Source organism: Trachurus trachurus (genome assembly GCF_905171665.1).
Source record: "Trachurus trachurus genome assembly, chromosome: 5".
Taxonomy (NCBI): domain Eukaryota; kingdom Metazoa; phylum Chordata; class Actinopteri; order Carangiformes; family Carangidae; genus Trachurus; species Trachurus trachurus.
In genome coordinates this window covers 30,275,038-30,296,243 of record NC_139896.1, presented here as the reverse complement: position 1 = coordinate 30,296,243, position 21,206 = coordinate 30,275,038, and the positions used below count along the sequence as shown (strand labels likewise).

Genomic DNA, 21,206 nt, shown 5'->3' with positions numbered 1-21,206 from the left:
CGGAAAAAAAAAAAAAGTGTAGAATCCAAGATGGGATAGTTGTTATCAAAGCCACTGAGTTCCCTGTTGACCTTAGACGAGATTTAAATGCTCCCTGCCTCCACAGCTTGTGGGGTGGTGCAGGAAATATAAATGACTCTCCTTTCTATCTGATTCGCTGCCAGAAGCAATCGCTCTGAGGAGGCAGGCCAGGCGGGCATCTGGCCCAGAGCTGCTTCACACACCTTTTGGGGTTTTTTTTTTTTTTGGTTTTGTTTTTAACCAACACACACTTCAGTGATTTTTGATTTGACCGCTGCACCGTCACTTTGGTCGCTGATAATTTGACTCCTTTGGGGCTGGATTAGTTTCCATGTTTCCCTGACAACCTGCAGATTCACCGCTGAATGTTTTGGCTGTAATTTAATTTCACCTTGTACTGTTAGTGGGGTTTACTATTGATGTAACTTAAAGGGAAACTTTGTTTTTTTCAATCTGGGCCCTGTTTTCATATGTTTTTCTGTATACGTGAGTGATGGATAATACAATTATTGAGGCGGCTCCAGTATTGAGCCGGGCAGGCAGCCTGCAGCCCAGCTAACGCTCTTCCACGGGGCAAGTGGCTCCCGTCAAAGTTCGCCCTATAAACGTGCATTTTTTTCACACTGACAGGCTCAGATAGTTACAATGAGTGTCCGGCAACATTCTAGAAAGGAGAAATGAACGTAATGTCTCTACCTTTAGCTGGAGGTCGCTGTTTGTTGTGATCTGTGTCCAAATCTCACCAGGCTAGAAATACCTTTCATCCACGTCGTCCACCTCGGGCAAAAATTCAGCCATTACTTTTTTTTTTAACCTTTTATTTAAAACTAAAGTAACAGTGTTCGGTAATCCAACAGAAAATCACTCCGGTCGTCTCTCTTCACCTCAGTCAGGTAACAGTATTCCCCACCGGTGTTTTATCGCGAGATTTCAGAACGAGATTTCTAGCGTGGTGAGATTTCGACACAGATCACAACAAACAGCGACCTCCAGATAAAGGTAGAGACATACGTTCATCTCTCCTTTCTAGTATGTTGTCGGACACTCATTGTAACTATCTGAGCCTGTCAGTGTGAAAAAAATGCCCGTTTATAGGGCAAACTTTGACGGGAGCCACTTGCCTGGTTAAAGAGCGTTAGCTGGGCTGCAGGCTGCCTGCCCGGCTCAATACTGGAGCCACCTCAATAATTATATTATCCATCACTCACGTATACAGAAAAACATATGAAAACAGGGCCCAGGTTGAAAAAAAACGAAATTTCCCTTTAAGTGTTCAGACTTTATTCAACAAGGTGTTCACATTGTTTCATTTTTTATGTAGGCTAATGAATTGTATTATTGTTATTATTGCATGGCTGCAAACAGAAATACATTTTTTTTTACATGAATTGATACATATCTGCATCTATAGCTATATACATCATTAGTTTTCCATTCTCTTGTATTTTCCTATTTTACATTTGTTAATTAACTGACATCTATCCATCCATCCTGAACAGGTTGAATAATAATCCCATTAAAAAAAAGTATTCTATTTCAATCTACGAGTATAGTTTCAGTATAAGTAATTTCAAGATCTATAATCTGAATAACCAGCGCTCTTAAACAGTTTGTATGAAGAGGTGACACTCTAACAGAGGAGAAGAGTTTACTCACACACTTTATTTTCCTGAGTGTTATAGCTATGAGCCCCAGAAAATAAACAGTGATTAAGACATACCTAATACTCAGAAACAGTAGATGAGATCACATATGAATCATAAACCTCGTCCCCTCTGATGATTATCTTGTAAATGATACTGTGTTCATGGCCGGCCATTTCACAATCTTGTAATCTGGTGCTGTAATCTGGAATAATGCAATTAAAAAGAGAGGCTTTAATCCCACCCCATGTTAATCAGGCTCAGGAGGTGCTGGGTATTACAGACCACCAGTGCCCTGACTGGTGCCCAGGATTAGCCCCTTTACTCATCATTAGCCCTGTCTCATGAGTGCTGCTGCCCTGTGGAGAGCACACCACCAGGTGGTGGTTACACAGTCACACTGACTTCTTCCTCAAATTAGGTCAAACTGCTCCAGTCCTACAGTTTAGGTAAGACTTTTTATCTTCTCTATGATTATTTCATGTCTTTTAGGGATTTACACAGCTTTGTACGTGTAATATCTCTATGGCCCAGTATCCTCTATATGGCTGTTGAACAGTAAGAGAAGAAACAGCACATTCACCTCTGTCCTTGGACCACACTAACTCTATGATATATGAAGGCATTTGTAGATCATTCCTCTTCTACAACTTGACATGCGTCTTGTTGGTTTTGTAGTGGTGACATAAAGCAAGGCCAGTAACCTTTAAAGCAGAAGTAAGTGATATATTTGTGTTAATATAAGTCTTAAATAGTTATATCTTCCGACAGCAATCACTTACATAGAGTGTTTGGACTGAAACACGGGTCTCTCAGTCCCTCTGCTCTGCTCTGAGTCAAGGAGAAAACATTTATCGTATCCTACAGTTTTTATCCAATGAGGAGAGAGAACGGCATGCAGGGCTGTGTGTGCAGCCAAGGAACGCCGTGAATGTGGCGACGTAGGGACGAGGACTGTTATGGTGCGTTCAAGGAAACTCGTATTTTTCCAACCGTGAAGTGGTACCAGTTCGATCTGGTACGAGTTCACCGGTCGGAAGTTACGAGTGGCCGTTATAGTGACTTTCACCGGTAAAACAGGTCGGAAAAACACGAGTGGGTTGCCTGGAACGCTACAAAGTCGTAAGTTGTGACTTGAAGCTGTAATTTACGATTTCAAAAGCCTGCCTGGAACGCAGCATTAGCGAAAACGACCGGACCACTCACTTCTGCTTTAAGTAAGCTGCTGTAGTAAAGAAGAACATGAACATTATTCATAGCTATAGTTCATTGTTAAATGTGGGACGTGACTTGGGAAATCAACTACTGATGCGTTAACCAGGGAACTGATCCTGTGTATCTCAGTCATGAGAACAGGTACGTGATGAGGGAGGCTGGAACCAGGGTTTTGGCAATGTGTGGTAATTCATTCATGTGTCACCAGCAGTAAGACTTCTGTATTCCTTCTTACCATGGCCTCTTTCATCCTACTTTTGTTCTTCTTGCTTCCTGTATGTGTTGACAGTGGTGATAGTGTTTGCTGAGACTGTGAGGACAACAAACAATCATGTAAATAAGATTAGTCTAGAAACTCTGTGGTAATGAATGTTGTACTGTGAGACGGGAGAGTGTGAGACATAATGCTGTAACAGAGTGAGGACAATTGACTTTTGACTAAAAAAAATGTTGATTATAGACGGAAACATGCAAAATAACTTCACCTTAGTGACCGAGTTTGCAATTTGTTTATGGAAAGTACGACTTGGCGGCGCAATATTAGACGTAATGACTGGTTTGGATGCAAATTTCCAGCAATATTAGACGGGTAATATTATGTGGGTAATATTCTCCCTCCAATAAAGCAATACAAATCAGATCCCCCTCATCTGCAGCATCAAAGTATATTCTCATTGTAGCAATTGATATTAGTCTGTGTCACATCATAACGGAGAGTCAGTGCACAACAGAGTAAAGCAGGTAGAGCCGACACCTCTGGTGTTGTATCATTCCTTATTTGAGACCATACAGAAACACCTCGTATAAATGTGGACTGTAATGTGTAAATCTCTGGGGATTCTCCTTTTGGTTTCTGATATTACATCCATTCAAATGTACCTCATATATTAACACCCCTCTGCTGCATTTCATCACTGACTGGCAACCAGAGCCAGGACAGACAGATTCATACAGAGGACGCAAACATTGAAACGGAAAGATTAACTGAGGACGCATGAAGAGGAGTAAATACAGGAAATAGGATCAGAGATGTCAAACACAAATCCTCATAATGAAAACCCAATTTCAGTATGTTTCCATAAGCCTATTATTAAAGTAGGAACAGTTGGTTTGATTGTGCTGCGTACGTCTTCTTGTGTAATGAATCATGTACTTAATGTGCTATTTTGTTCTTCCCCAGCCTTGTTAATATTCATAAGAATGATTACGACTGCTCTCCTTGACTCCTACTCTGAATCCTCTTACGCTCTCCTACAGTTCCTCATGTATAAATTTGTTAGTGTGTGGTGCCGGCTGGTTGTGGTGCTCTGCTCTGCCTGGATGCTCCACTTATTGCAGTTTGACTGCTTCAGTGAAAACGTGTTTCCAGGGATCTCGGCTGAAAGCCTATCAGCATGCAAAATCATGCATCATTTAATACAGCCGTAGCCAGATTACTGAATCTTAAATTTTTTTTTACCATTCCCCAAAGAGCCATTCTGCTCCGTCATGAATCTTTGTGATTTTTTTTGGTGAGCAGATGGCATTTTAATGAACTCCACAGAAGATGTTTTAATGTGATGCTTGTCCTCTTGCAGCCCTGACATAAACTGCCAAGCAGGTGCTTTTGAAAATAGTTATAATTGTTATCCTTCGGAGGGAAGGTGAGGCTCTAATATTTCTGTTATGAATTGTAAATTACTCTGGGATTCACATCTGAGGTTTAAATTTGCCTAATTTTATCATTTCTAGATGAATACAAATGTCACAAGCAGCATTGTGAACAGCACCTTCTTGTCTGTTTTGGCAGCAAATATCGACAGTGGTAAAAACGCTATGCAAATGACTTTGTTTTGAGGATATACTTAATAGAAGTCATCACAATTTAAATTTTGCATCTAAATTTAAACATATACTGATCTTCGATTCAGTTGCAAGATTTTTTTTCCCGCAGGTTTCCAGCTGCTTTAATGTAAAAGCAGTTAAATTTGACTTGTTTACCGTGCTAAACAGCTCAGCAAAGTCAACGTTTATTTGACATGCAACTGTTGAAAAAGGGAAGCTGTGAACCCACTCGAGTTGCCTTCAGACAACCAAACCGTGTTAGACCTTCCAACCCTGGCACGGTAACAGTGAATTGATGCAACTGAAACACAGGCTTTATTTGAGAAGTGCATTTTAATCAGTTTGTTTGTTTGTCGAGTGCAGTGCATTTACAGTAATACTGAGATTTATGATGTTGTGTAAAGCATAAATGTAGAGAAAGAGTCCCTCCTGGATTATAAGTGCAGCTGTGTGGATGTTGATGTCAGGATCCATCCCTTTATAGTGTAGGTCCACACTGAGGTTCTGCCTATTTTGTACAGACTGTCACGATCTGAACTCTTAAACATGCTGCACATTATACCTGCAAACAATGGCATGTTTGTATTGTGTGTGTGCGTGCGTGCGTGCATTTGCGTGCTGAAGTTAGTATTGTACAGGCTCACACAGCTGCTGGCACGGATGTGAACTTTTACTATATAGTCTTCTTATGAGGATAAATGTGTTTTCTTTGAATGTATCTGAAAAACAAGTACAGTAGTTATTTTTTTTTCAAATACCATAGTTGTTCACCCTCACTATGTAATTTTCAGCAGGAATTTCTTTTCAACAAAACATCTAAAAACCTACTATTCTCTATCTGCTCAGCACACAGCAGTGCATTCACAGGCTGATGATATATCCGTCAAAGAAACCAAGAAATTAGAGCTGAAAAACGTCGAACATGTTGGATTTACATTTGCCAAACACAACTCCAGATGAAAGCTAATTATTCCTCTTGACTGCTGCATGTGTAATAAGCAACTGTCTGACAGCATGTTCACAGTATCAAATTAAAAAAGATGGTGATATATGTGCCGAAGAAACTATTGCAGCTTTAACTAAACCACATTGTTTGTTATTCTGACTTCAATCAAATCATTTTAGTCGCCCACACCTACAGTAACCACACTCCAGACTCTGTGTGCTAAACCTTCACCTACAGACCATGAGGTACACTTGGACTGCTGGTGAAGAACAACCCAGCAGGCAGGAATTGCATCTCTTGTGAAAAACATTAAGACAATTGAATACTTACTGTATAGGTAAGCAGGAGAAAGGGATGTAGCAATGTAAAAGATATATAGTAGGGAAGAAAATGTATAAATCGTAAGATGATTGAACCTGGACACCATCTCTGCAATACTACAATGATTTTTGAGGTGTAGAAAATATTATACAATACTATATACGTAAATACATATTCTATCATCTCATTTAAATTATAAGTGAAGTTAAATGGAGAGTTTACATATTTCAGCGAGGTATGTTTATCCAAAGAGAGGCAATTGCAAACACGGGGTATTCCAACTGTGTGGCTGTGTATTTAACTGTAAGAGCTCTTCACTGTGCTCTCCAGCCTCTCTGCCTCATTTGTGGTTTATGTTATGGCAATGGAAGAGACTTCAGGGAGCTGCAGACTGACCATTATGCTTTCCAAAGGCTTGTGTAATGAAAGCTGGTTTTTAGGTCCTGAATAACTCCCTGTCCAACAAAGTCCAACCTGATCGTTATCCTGCCTAAACAAACAGTCTTAGATTGTGGCTTTAAGCTGGGGTGATCAACAAATACTCCCTTTGTCCTCCACCTCCGTGCTTCACTCCCTATTTACCTCATCGTACGACATCTCCCATTTTCCTCCCCTGTCCCTGACACACTCATGTACACAAACAGCAGACACAAACCCAAACACTTATATACACGCAAAGCACTTAGACTGAGTGGCATTAGGTACATAGATGAACTACAACTGCAGACTATTTTAGTCCCAAAGGACAACCGCCATACAGGGATGTATCTGCGAGGGAGCGTCTTGGGTACCTATACTCAGGAGCATATTCACTTATTCAGCACGACTGCAAAATGAAACCATGGTAATTAGTTTGCCCACATGCAAAATCTTCAGAAACAGGAGAGGAACTTTACATTGTTTTGCTTTCCATGGATCTTAGTATTAATACCCTGTTATAATCCCTTACAAGAGCTCAGCTCCCTGAGCCAGACAAATTTTGGATTCAGACAAACTAATTTAGCATGCAGATTAATGCAATTCCCAGTTCCTGCAGGAGCCATCTTATTAAACACATTTAAATCACATACATTTACAATTAGAATAAGTTTGAGCCATTAAATAAGAGACATAATACAAAAGTAGCTCATCAGCACAGTTTGTCTCTCCAAACACATTTGCATAAGTGCTTCACCCTTTTGCACTAAAGCATATGTAAAGTAGTCGTAGCCTCTAACAGTAGCTTTAGTCTCAAACAGGTTCTCAGTCAGGAAAATGAACCTTCTTTTCCTTCAGTTATAATCACGGATGAGTCAGCCATATTGCTCTAATTAAAATAATCAAAGTCCTTCTGTCAGGTTGGCACTTCTTCGGCACTATTGTGGCTTGCGTTTAATTGCTTTTGCATTTTAATGTTTGAGCTATCTGCGTGTGCATACAGTATGTATGTGAGCACAGGTGTGTGTGTGTGTGTGTGTGTGTGTGTGTGTGTGTGTGTGTGTGTGTGTGTGTGTGTGTGTGTGTGTGTGTGTGTGTGTGTGTGTGTGTGTGTGTGTGTGTGTGTGTGTGTGTGTGTGTGTGTGTGTGTGTGTGTGTGTGTGTGTGTGTGTGTGTGTGTGTGTGTGTGTGTGTGGTGCATACATGTGCCTGAAAAGGCTTTGGATGCAGAGCAGTATGCTAAGCCTGGAGTACAGAGAGAGGCTGTGCCGCTCTGGTCATCAGTGTTCCTTTTACTGACTCTTGACTGCACGCTTGAATGTCTTTTCAATTTAGTCGTCCTGATAACTCGCCTCTCGCTCGCAGAGATAAATGTTGAAATATAATAAATGACTTCGCAACTTCACATGTTTTGGCTCGAACCCCGTCTCTCTCACACTGTCCCGGTGCCCTTCTATTTCTCTGCCTTATTTATCTTTCTCTCCGCTTCCCTTGACGCCCCCCTTTTTTCTTTTTTTTTCAACATGTTCCAACAAATTTCATATCTTGTTGTATTAGCTTTTAGCAAATAAAGAAAGTAATTCCCAGTACACAGCGACTTGTAGTTCTTGGGAGCAATTGTGAATTCCTTTGATGCTACAGGGCTGTTGTTGTGTATTTAACAATGAAACACAAATTTCTCTCTATTATGTTATAATTTTTTTTGCACTACTGTTATTCTTTCTGTCATCTTATGCACAAAATTAGAGCTTAAAGACATCACGGAGAGAGTAATTGGACAAGAATAGTTTTTACTGCTTGCATTAAACATTTTTGATAAGAAGCAGACAAGGTAGACGTGAAGAAATTGGGAAAAATGCGCAGGGTGTCGGCGTGCATACAGAGTAGCTGTGGAAGGAGGGCGATAAAGCCGTGATGGAGTGATCATTGTCTCTAGTGTTGCTATTCATTGGAACTGTCCTCTGGAGTGGGAACACATGATAGTGAGATGAGTCTCTTAATCAATAGGCTCTGCAGATGTGCCTTTACACGCACCAACAAGGGGGATAAGCTCCTTATCAATACACTGTACTGAAACAGCGCTCCGTCAGACATGGATTAATCTGTCCTCAGAGCTGCAAAGCTTTTTCTGCTTTCCTAAACCTGTCTGTCAGTTATTTGCCTGCAGTGCTACAGTAATCTTGGCCGTGGTCGTCTTTGGTGCAGAAAATGCCTGTTTGGTCTCAGCTGAAATGCAGAGTGTTTCTTCATCGCAGACTGCAGTGGCGGCTGCTACTGTATGCTGGTCGATAGCCGTTGGTCACTTAAAGGAATAGTTTGACATTTTGAGGAATGCACTCGAGATGAGAGTTTGATGAGAGGGTCGATATCCCCCACCATGTCTCTGCAGTTCATGTGAAGAGAGGAAATACAGTGTAATGTGTTTATTTGTCAGCTTCAGAGCCGCCGGTTCATCATGTTTCTCGTCTTAGCTTGTGCTAAGCTTATAGCTAACAGGCTGCTAGCTTCATATTCACATTATCTCTATTCTCTCTACTCATCTATTGCTTCGCTCGAAAGCAAAATCGCATAATGTTGAAGTATTCGTTTTTAAAGATCTCCCTCTCCGCCATTAATCTGAAGATGAATTCTGTGGCCTTGAACATGAGCACCTCCCTGACTCTCCCCTGTTCAGTGAAAAAGCCAGGCGGCGGCCCTGCCCCATTCATCTCTCTATCAGAGGCTTTCCCAGTTGTTTCCTGGAGGTGTACTCTAACCTGCTCTCAGCAGACTGCCATGATTAGCCAATAAATAACTAAACTTACATCATAAATCAAAAGGCAGAGCTCCATCAGGCCGATTTCCGCTGCACGTTGAGCCCTGAAAATCACCCATCTCTCTGAGAAAGAGGATGGATGCAGGACAGGTTGGCAATGAATGAGTGAATGAATGAGGTCCTCCGTGTGCTGTAGAAAATGTTTTACCTTGAGAGACGTCCCCCTCGAAGCATAACCCAGAGACGGCTCTTTTGTTCTAGTGAACAGCTGGTCAATAGTTGTAACCTGTAGTTCTGTCTCGGATTAAGACTGTGATAAAGCTGCCACTGGCTGCCCCAGTGATTCCATGTTATCAGTTTCATTCAAATGACACTTTAATTATGTTGACGGTTATAACACTGTCAGCTATCTTTCTCATCTCCCCCGCGAGCTATAGGCACATCTGTCATTCTCCCGCCATCACTGTATAATTGTGCCTCCTGCAGAAGAGAGCGCAGAACAATGACAGGGGTGACGAACTCAATTAGACGGCAGCAAAGTAGCTGAGTGTGTAGCACTCCATGCAAAAGCGCACACTGTTGTATCTACACTGCCTCCGTGATCTGATCGCGATCCGCTCGCACACGGCTCGGCGTGTTTACACTGTTCACGTCTGAAGATGAAAGTGACCGGGGCAAGTGAAAGCCAGCAGAAATAATGGGCCAAGACCCCGGCAAAGCATTCGACATACCAGGGACCACTGGGAGAAGAAGCAATGGCAGAGAGCAGCCAGCAGGGAGCACAAGTGAGATTGTGGGGAAATGAGGCAAGAAGCAACATGGGTCTCAGTGGTGATTTGAAACAGCCAAGGAATCCTGTTTTCTAGTTTGATTCTCCATTATCAGAGTTGTGTTTTCCATCCTGCAGGTCTTGAAGTTCATGGCAGCCTAACACCTCTACCCTCATCATCCCTGCAACCTCTCCTCCCCCAGAGACTTGCACAGACAAGCCTTTATCTTGAAACTCATCAAGGCCTCTGGCACCGCATTTCATCCGCGCAACCCCGTGTCGACCGTTATCTCCAAGTGGAGAGGCTGTCAACCTGTTTATTATTGCCAGACTATCAGAGATGGGAGAAGGACATGGCTGCATTGCGTTGGGGTGGAGCCTGGGGAGGACGCTGGAGGTGACACACACGCTGGGTTTGACAGCAGATAATAGCTGCCTCTCCTCCAGCTCTTATCTCGGCCTCAGTAGGCCAGTCTCAGGGATCAGAGTTTGCCTCGCTGCCAAAGTTGAAGCCACGGAGCAGTGGAGGTGCTGCTTTCTACAGCTCAGCGACCTGTTGATAGCACCCCGCTGAAGGTTTGGATCAGTATTCACTGGCTAAAGTCCACAATGTGTACAGAACCATCAGGAGCTCGCTGGGCTGTTCAGGTCCACTTGATAGCTCAGGATGACAAGAATTACTTTGGATCAAATACCCGTGTTAGGTCTAACTAAATAGTGTTAATTTCAAGTTCTATGACCCAAAGAAAACTATAGTGGCACTTTGCGATTGTAAATTGTCCTTCCCAGCCTGTGCACCCTGAGCAGAAAGGCGTTACACAGAAGTAAGGGCCACTCAAAATGTGCACAGCTAATTGTTCTCATTAAAGGCAGTTAGCCAACTGAAGTGGTAAGTTGAAGTGAAAGTCAGTTATACATCCAGCTCCTCTGTAAATTTTATAGATTCATGTGAATGAAGGCCCTGTCCCCATTCTCTTTTATACCTCTTCACATACCTCTACCCCTTACCATGCAAGGAATAGGGGTGTACTGTAAATATTTCCCTACACAATGAGACACCACTATTATACAGTCGTACGTCATCATATAGCAATATAACACATTGATGTGTGACGAGCCAACATCAGACGCTGTATTAGACATGAAAATATGTGAAAATGCGGGAGTGATAGTAGCAGTAATAGCAGTAATAACGACATAACGTGAAGTGAACATAATAAGTAGTCTGCTAGCAATGTTTCTGTGAATAATGTATACAGTAGAACTGAGGGAACAGCTCGTAAAACCAAGTGGATTTCAAACCGAGGGAGTCTGCACATTACAGACTTTTTTGTTAATTCTTACATTTTGGGGGCCGGAAGGCAAGACAATCACCCAAATATGTTTAAGAGTCTTCAAAAAGTGATATTTTCATAATATGTCCCCTTTAATATGTAGTGTGGTAACCGTACCCCTGACATGAACATGTAAAATTAAGGGGCGGGGCTAAGGGGTAGAAGTGTGGTTGGGCTTTTTAGCTTTGGTTGGTACATGCTATGCTACATCTTCCAGCTAGTTGCTAACTGTTTTGTATAGTGCAATACTATAGTAGAAACATGAAACCATTTGCTGTTAGGGTTAGGGTTAAAACCAGTGAATTAAAAGATGTTTATTATAGTCAGATCATAAATTTCCGTTCATTCATCAATACATGTGATGCCGATGACGTTACACGTATAAAGTCAATCATTACAGCTGCTTTAATTTACACTATGTGGTGAAAACAAAAGGCACTTTCCACATGATCCAAATTTTCACATTATGGTCTGAAGGGAACCAAGGAGCTGAGTGGAAAAGCTTGTGTAGTGAGAGGACTGTAAAGAGAAAGAAAGTGACAGAGAGAGAGGAAGAGAAAGAGAAAAAGCCAACATAGAAAGAGAGAGAGTTGTGTTTCCGCTCCCTGCCATTCACTGTTTACTCCATCAATGCCTCTCTGTCCCTGCGTGTCACCACACAGGGCCAGAGGCTTTCTCTCTCTCCATCACTTGCACAGACATAAATAGCCAATTTTTTGTTCCTACTGTGACATTTGCATTTCTGTGCACTCAGTGAATTGTATGTGACAGACCCTCAGCTTTAACTCTAACTATTTTTTTCTGCTCCCTTGATGATCTTTTTATATTACAGTCATTTAAAACAATACACCAGTGGCACAGTTGCCATTTACTTACACAGAGGACATGTTCTTTCTTCCAATATAATAAACCATGCCAGATCATGTGTATGTGCATTAGTGCTGCCTTATTGCTGTGGGAAACCGGTGTTGGATTCAATTTGACTAACAAAGACCAATTTGGTCTGAAGTGTCTTGTTTGTCACAGATGCTGGCAATAGAAAGAAAGAGGCAGTCACACAGAAAACATCATTTGTAACTTAGGTAAGGGCACTCGTACTCAAAAGCTCACACACACATACACACATACACTACAACAACTGTGAATAAATAAAAGTAAAATCCAACTGGTGCCAATTAACCTGCCTATAAGTAAAGAATCAAAACACTTGTAGTGTGTGATGTTGGCAGACGGTGGGGCTGTGTGCTGAGACTGCTGTTACCTCCAGAATAAAATGTCCTGAAACCTGCTGTTTTCCTTTAGCCCTCAGCAGGCTGAACATTTTGACATACTGAGATTTAGAAATTCAGACCCGCAGCCTATGAAAGTTTAGATTCATAGCAGGTCTATATGGAAGCTAGGCATACTGTCTAAAGTGTCTGACTCAATGCATAAACAACCATAATGTTAGCGGGCTGCTGTAATAAAGCCCTCTAGAGACGATCCCTCTATACTGAAGGGGGGCCTCATTTAGGAAGCCATCTTTGTCTTTCTCAGTGTCAGTTAAACAGCGAGGTCTGTTATTATTTGACCATGGTATGAACCCCACATATTTCAGATCTCAGATCTGCTCTTATTATAAATGGATTGTGGTATGACGTAGCCTATATCTGCTGGCCAACCTGGAAGTTAGCATCACCCTGGTTCCCTCGACAAAAAACCAGTGGGATTGTAACACTGGCTTTTGGACCTACTGCAGAACGTAAAGTCTGTGACGGACAAAAGGTTATGATACCACCACAGCAAGACTATCTAAATACAATCATAAGCTGATGTCAGGTTACAAGTGAATGACAGCATGGTCACATGACCTCAATGTCAACAAATAACCTTCCATCTCATAGTTTGATTTAGCTTTTAGCTCTTCTACATACTGGAAGTCTTTCTCATGACAAAGTTGACAAAGAGTTATCCATCCAACAATGGGTAAAATTTACAATGGTTTGCAATAGCCTGAGTACAAACCAAACAAAATGCTGTAGAATTGGACTGGTGAGTAGATCTTGTGTGTTGATGTTTAATGGCCCCAACAATCCCTGTGGTCTCATTTAGTCAATTAGCCTACTAAGATTTTAAGAGATAAAGGCCTCAAGAAATACTGACCAGGATATTTACTAAACTATTTCATGTATACAACTTGAAAACATTTCTGGCTTGGGTCTTGGGTTTATATTGGAGTTAAGTTCAGATGCAGTACCATCAGTAGCATGTGGCTAAGTTACATTATCCTCTTATTCATGCATCGCAGCCTCAGTCCCAGGAGGCTACCACAACTTGAGTTACTGTGCATTTAAATCCTGCAGTGTGTGCTCAGTCATGGGGTTTTCTATCAAGTCCCTCATCCAGTGTCTATTTCAACAATTTCTTCTTTTTTAAACTGTTGCTTTCTAACCAAATTTTTGATTTAACTCTCCACTATGTGCCACCTGGCAGTCATGTGGGAGGATTCCTTGACAGAGGCACTGCGGAGGTCTGAGGGTCGTGTTCACTCGCAGCATGATGAGCATGCCTGCTCTCACATTATCGCCCGGATGAAAATTACTATATGAAACAGCATAGTGGTTACTGATTCCTTCACGGCTCATGTACACGTATATTTATCAAGACCCAGTATAATAAACACATAATGTACCTGACATAACACTCAACCATTAAAAAAAATCATCTTGTTTTCAGTAGTACACTCTCCCAGCTAATCCTTTTCACACATAAAACTATAGTCATACATGGTGAGAGGTAATAGATCTTATAGTAAGTTAGTCTAGTCGAGTGGATATTTTCCCCCGGCTCCTGATAAGACCTGTATAAATAGTTGAGCAGGGCATTATATCACTTTGCTATTGGGAAAAAATGGAAAGCATTCAAGCGTGTGGGGGATTAGTCGATATTCAATTAACCCAGGCAGACAGTCATGGTGACTGTTTATCAATACCTCTTTTTAACTGCACACCCTTGGCACACTTAATTAAACTTCCCATTAATAGAATCAAACAAGTAAGCAAACTAACAACACAAACACAAGGCCAAGTTTGGTAAAGTGAGCCAAATCCATAGAAGCATTGGTGGGAGAGCTTGTTATTTTAAGGGAGTCAGTCACGTTCCTGTACTGATTCAAAGTCTCTGCCACGGCCATATGTACAGACAGAGGAGGACTTTGTGTGCTTTGGACCCGCCACAATTACGCATCCTCGAAGTATTTGTCTGATTATTGATGTGTATCTGGGACGCGTCCTGACCCTTGACCCCAAAATCATTCATTTCCTCGCATTCCACAGTTAACCATATGACAGCCCTGCCCTCATATAGCTCACAGCAGACCGAGGCTGTGGTTTTGATATGGGAGGAAAAAGCTCAACAGTGATATTGTTTAAGAGAAAACCAGCTGCAGTAGAATAACAGTCCTTGGTGTGAAGTGAAAATCTGAGGGGGAGATCTTCATCCATGCGTCGTGTCAGCAACTGTGCTGCATTTGTCCTTTTGCTAATCAGCTACAAATCAGGGCCAGTGCACTAATCGGGGACAGTGGTGTGACTGTCTAGACGATGGTAATGATCTGTTATCATGTGATGTGATCAGACGTGCCAGTGCGTGTGTACATATTCCCTCACATGTGTAATAACTGTCCTGTTTGGCGGATCGCTAGTTGTTGGTTGAACCGCGGAGACGCTGATCAACATGACAGTGAGATTATGCGCTAGAAGAGACTACAGAGGACAGATGGAGAAATCAGGCGAAAATAAACAGTGACATGCTGCGACAGATTCACTGTCATACTGTATGTGGACTAGTGATGCACAACAGGATCAAATCCCTCCTCTGGGGCTCTAACTAATCATTTTTAACCACGTTATCAGCATTGGTAATATCGGTTAATCGGGCAGTCCACTTCTTTTGGAAACTTGGGAACTGTTGTGGACAGTGTTATTACCACTCCAGTTGTAGATAGTAATTCAGTTTAGTAGAGAAATCGAGAGTATTTTCTGGTGGGGGGCACAGGGGGTAACAACAGTGAGTCAGGGGTGGGGCAGGGGGCACCCAAAAGTAACAAAAATGAAGGCTGCCACTGATCGCTCTCTTCAATATTTATATTGTACAGTTACACACCGTTTACAGTATGTCTATGTCAATTACAGAATAAGCAACACAATAAATTCTCACAGTGAACAGCAATATCTTCGCCTATACTCTTACCCAGTAGTTAGAGCTCAACTCTGTACAATAAACAATAAAATCTCAGTCAGTACGTTTACATGCAGAGCTTAATCGAGCTATGCTCAAAATTCGATTTTGGCGTCAAGTCGGACTTCTGTCCTTGTCTCAATATACATGCAACTGAGAAAACCGAATAACTGACGGGGTCCGCCCCCGCATTCGACGTCACCCGTTGCTTCAGCCGGTTAATACGCCGCCTGTCCTGTTGACTTTTCTGTCATCTCCTAAAAAACTGGATATAAACAACTTAGTAGCTTAATAATAAATTCTCAACTGCAGTTCCCGACCAGACGCACCAGTCTGGGCTGGATGCGCGCTGATTAGGATACGGGCTTCCTTTTTTCATCTCTCTCTCTCTCTCTCTCTTTCTTTTTAAAAAAAACACTCTTGCTGGTCGCGCTGTGTGAAATGCATTGACTCGGCAGCGGCGCTGATGTTGGGTTTTTTTCTTTACTTTGCCGGGTGCGGGCGGCTTCTCTGCTCCACTTTGTGCCGTCTCTACTGTTGTGAAGCATGCGCACATGCATTGTCCAGTTATACTCCGACTAAGGTGTATACATGACGGAGAAAATCGAATTCCAATCGCATTATCTGGGTGTCTTAATCGGAGTTCTCAACTCCGATTTCAGTCGGACTAAGGTGTTTGCATGCACTTCAGTTGTCCAGTTATAGTCGGATTAAGGCAATAATTCGTTTTTTTCAAGTGTCATGTAAACGTACTGAGTGTTTTGTATAACAGTCAGTCAATATGCAGAATAACGTGCATTAGCCTATACTGAAAATTTCTCAAAATTGAGAACAATAACAATCTTACACCATTTTCTTTATTTACTACAAGAACACTAGGATGTTTTCTGTACAGAGTTGATTAAGAGCCGTAGTCACAAGTCAGTTCTTACTGTGCGTTCACACCAAAAGCTTCCAAAGCGTGAAAACGCAGGAAGTCAATTCATTTTCAGTGAGAGCCCGGCGACAGTGAGCGACCAAAGCGTCAACTGACGTCACCGCGCTTCCAAAGCGTCCAAAGCGTCACCAGACGAGAAGTTGAGCCCTGGTTAACTTTAGGGTAGCTATGACGCGGTTGGGCGGCAACCTGTCAGAATAGAGATGTCCTTCCTTGTATTTCAGCTTCCCCAATGACTAGCGCGATCGAACTTTGACGTCAGTCACGTGACGAGCGACCAAAGCGGCTGAAAACATTTGCTGTTTTGGAAGCTGTCTTGTCTGAAGCCCACCCTCGAGTGTTTGACGCTTTGGAAGCTTTTGGTGTGAACGCACAGTTATAGCTCTGAACAGTGAGCCTAGCAGTGGTAAACAGATTTGCACAATGATTGGCATTATCACGAGTCAATGACCAATTGGGGGGGCACACAGGGTGGCCAATCAGATTGCAGGGGGGGCAGGTGCCCCCCTGTGCCACCATGGAAGCCCCGCCCCTGCGCTATAAGTGTCTCTTACCTGCATCTCAGGACACTAAAAATCTTGTAAAACCACCATTTTGCTATAAAGTAGTCCTGGGTTCATATTGTCATATCATTCAGCCCTGACTGTACCAAGTACAAGGCTGATGAGCTCTGAAGTAGGCCAGCCGAGGCCACACTAATGGGTCTGATAGTTGCGGATTATCCATAACACTGCTACTGTACAGACTTCATCACAAAGCAGGATGCAGTGAGCAGACCACTGGCGTAACTAGAAAATCATCTGCCTTGCTCACTCATCAGTCTTTCAAGCTCGCCGTGCCATCTTTGTACGTCTCTCTCTCTCTCCCTCTGCATTCTCTGCCATTGTGTGAATACCAATGAGCGTTGAGCCGTTATCAACCGAGCCACAGATGACAGGATCTGAGTGATGTATCACTCATCTATTTCAGTTTCTTGCCAGAGACAGGATGTGTTTTCTTACTTGGGAAATGAAATGTCAAATGCAGATTCAAAGTTGTGATGGCTCAGCAATAACCAGGATTGTTTTAAGTTAAGATGAACGGCACACCCCCCCGCCCGCCTCCCCCGATCGCTAACCTTTTGTGCGTGTAATGGAATTTTACAGCTGTACAGATAAGAATTGATGGCAGGCTTGTTTGTTTGCAGGGCCCATGGATAAGCTAAAATATAATCCTTCCAACAGTTTTTGGTCAAAGAAGTAAAGCTGCCCTGTTCGATTGTAATTCTATATCCCCTGTAATTCTGTATCCTCTCTGCCCATTAGGGCTCTATCCTCTCCAAAGTTTGCTCTCAGAGTTGAAATGTTTTCCCCTTGGGCGCCCTGAGCCAGCCCCCTTCCCCTTCCACCGATGTGGGGGTGAGCTTTCCCAGGACAAAGAGATGAATATATAATGGAATGAAAAAAAAAGAGGGGGTGGGAGAGACAAAAAGACAGCGGGTGTGTGAGTGAGAGGGAGGAAGGGAGAGTGGTGGGAGTGGGAGTGAAAAGATATAGAGGGTTTGACGAGTGCTTGTCAAAGGGTTTAACGCTGCGGCCGAGCTACACAGAGTAGATAGAAACAATCTGCACTAGTCCTTTCTACTACAGATCTGATTGCTAACTCATTACAGGCTCCATAGGGTGTGGGATACACAACTGTAGAGAGTTGCTCGAGAGCAGCACAGTCCATTTGCGCCACCCCCCCTCCACCTCCCCCTCCCTCCCACCTCTCCCCTGGTCCTCTCGCACATGGTACAGTCCATTTAAAAGGCTGCATGTCATCTCAGTGTGTGCTGGGTCCTCTCTGAGAGCAGCTGCTCACAGCACATTCTCCTTGGCGGGAGCACTCACTTTCCCCCCTCCGCCTGCTGGGCTGCATTTCTTTTTCTCCTCCTTTTTTTCTCCCTCTCCCTCTCTCTCTCTTTCTCTTTTTTCTCTCTCTCTCTCTCTCTCTCTGCTCTCTTTTGCGTTCACTCTTCCTCTCTTTCTCAAGTGCTCACTCCCTCTCTCCTTTTGCCCTGCGCACACGGGCACACATGCTTTCACTGGCTGTGTAGCGCTCGGCCACACAGATGTTACTCTTTACGCAGTAACAGGTAGACATCATCTCAGCGGAGAACAGGAGAGGAACCGGCGTTTTCCCTTTTTCTTTTTCCTTTTTTTTTTTTGCGTGTGTGTATGTGCCAAGTAAACTGTGAGAGAAGAAGCACAGGTGGAGGAGAAGGAAAAGGAAGAGGGGGATCAGAGGGTCTTAGCTTCACCCCCCCCCACCCCCCCTCTCTCTCTAATGCTCCACTTGACACCATGCTGCTCTGTGTGGATTCGGTCCTCAGGGGAAAATCCTTAAAATGATGGAGGACAACAAACAGCTGGCACAGAGGATTGATGGGGCCATCCAGTCCGCCAGTCAGGAAGTGACCAACCTCCGCTCCGAGCTCTCCGCCACCAGCCGCAGACTGGCAGAGCTGGGTGCCAGCAGCCCCCCTGCCTTGGAGAACCACCACCAGCACAACCACCACGATGACAGCCTCCACTACCGGGGTGAGTGTCACAACGTCAGCATGTGAATGTGAATGTGTGCTCAATCCCTTTGCTTCTGTGTGTGTGTGGGGGATGAAAACATGAACATGAGTGACTGTTTTGAAACCAGCAGTGGGAAATATCTGGGGAATGTGCAGAGGGGAGACTAATATTATCCCTCCACTCCACCGCTGACTTCTTTTTCCCCTGTACTCTGCACACACCAGAGGGACAGTGGAAAAGGCAGCGTATACCGAAAGGAAAAAAGAACAAGAGACAGACTTGAGTTTTGTTATTACATGGGAGGGGTTGGGGTTAGAGAGCGTGGGCCAGAGCCTGTCCGGGGTTTGGTTTCCCAGGCAGCAGTCGGGCTCCTCCGGGGCTGCTCTCCCTCCAGCTCTGGCTCCTTCTCGGCTTTCTCTCCCTTGCCGCCTGGCATGGAGTCTTAAACTGCGCTTTAGGCCCAGGAGTTGTATGCCAACATCTCAGATAGGAGCTGGCACCGCCACGGCACGGTTACTTAGTAGGATGTGATGTCTTAAACCTGTAAGCGCTTTATCCTGAAGTTTTCAGGGACTGCTCAGTCTGTCTTCACTGATGTAAAATAATTTGTTCTGGCTACATGCCATTCTTTCTGCTTTAAGTAACAACTGAGCCCATGAAAAAAAAGGTATTCTGTTATTTTGAGCTGTTGCAAGCGTAAGGAGACTTGCTTCTAGTTTTAATCTTTATGCCTATTTCATGATTCATGCTTCAGTTTGTGTGAGACGAGGGGCTGAGTCCAATTAAACCTTTTTTTTTTTTTTTACAACATATTCTGGAAAGCTACTTTTTCTTAATAGCTGACATCTTGGATTCATTAATCATCACTTTTATTCAGTTTGATTGGAACAAGAGCGAAGGAGCCAGTCTTGTTTTCCTGTTGTCCTGACATGGGAACTGAACAGCAAAGCCCACAGTCTGTAATTGTATCTATTTATTGAGCAGCTAATTACTCGTGACATATTGAAAAGCTTCCAACAGAGGACAGGATGACATGAGAGATTAAACTTTTCACAGCACGCCTGGACAAGAAAGTTTGACAGTAAAGTATTGGGAGGCCACAGGAGGAGGAGAAAATCCTTCTGGTTGTAGGGTCTTCTGCCTTGGGGTGTTTGTGTCCTGCCTTTGACGTGGATAGATTCAGAAGCCTGTTTTTTTCTTTTTTTCAAGATCTTACCCCACCAAGCAGCTCACTGTCATCCTCCATTAAACGGCTCCCCGTGTTGGGCTTATGAAGTTCAGCAGCAGGTGATTCCTCTTATCTGCTGCCGGCGCTCGGGGCCCTGACGCTGGTGTGAAATGTGGCTTTAGAGCGATGATGCACTCGTTTATAAGTCCACGTCTCATGTGTGCTTCACAGCTAACGTGCAGCATCTCGCATTCTCGTAGAGATGAAGCTTGTGCACATCGCCTGCATGTTCACAAGCTGCAGTTAAAGGGGCAACCCGGCGCCACAGCAGTGTCATCACAGATCGGCCTCGGCGATTGTAAATTGTAAAACAGGAAGCCCTATTCGCAATCTCGGTGATGTGGAGCCAGAGAGATGTGGTAGGGAGGCAGGGAGGGGTTTTAATGAAAAGATGCTATAAAGTTGCATCATGGGAAATTTAAGCTGCAGTGATTTTTGGAGCCTGAAGCGTACAAGGGAATAAAAGTCAGGATCCCTCAGCCTCTGCCTACTTCAATTTCTGCCTTTTGAAACTTGCACCAGGTTCAGGTAATTTACTGAATAAGTCGGACAACAATGCATCGACAGAGCAGCAGATCCTTTCACACAGGGCTTTAGCCGGGTCCAACATGGGCCCCTTACTCTTCACAGATAGAATAACTTGGCTGCAGCGAGCTGTCCGTTGTGTCCATCCTGCCTGCTCTCTGTCTCAGTTACAGCAGTGTTAACAGGCGGCCTGACATTCCCACATTCCTGAATGTCAGGGCAGTGATGTCATACTTCCTGTTCCCAGAGGGCAGGCCAGCAGTCAGGTGACGGATCAAGCCAAACACAGTCACACACTCCACCCCCCCACACACCCCCTCCCTCCTTCTTTTACTTGAAACTGACAGACTAACCCTCACCTCGCCTGCTTAAAAAGGGATGATCCGGAGAACCTCTTAGCTTTAAGGATGTTTCTTTAAGATTTGAAGTTTAAGGTGATTAGTTTGGCAGATCTCTCTGGTTAGGCAGTTTGGTGTGTGATGAGCCAGCGTCCACTGGCTTAGGGAGATT

General features: G+C 43.5%; 1 protein-coding gene across 1 annotated transcript in view; it reads left to right on the top strand.

The window, feature by feature from the left end:
* Positions 1-18,753: 18,753 nt before the first annotated feature.
* The window catches only part of kaznb (kazrin, periplakin interacting protein b), a gene marked incomplete at its 3' end in the record, with an annotated part of 60,568 nt that continues 58,115 nt past the window's right edge, over positions 18,754-21,206 (top strand). The window contains exon 1 of the mRNA XM_083972018.1: positions 18,754-18,961. Within this exon, the coding sequence (XP_083828144.1) occupies positions 18,769-18,961 (193 nt within the window). The 5' untranslated portion in view covers positions 18,754-18,768. The remainder of the gene's footprint in view (positions 18,962-21,206) is intronic.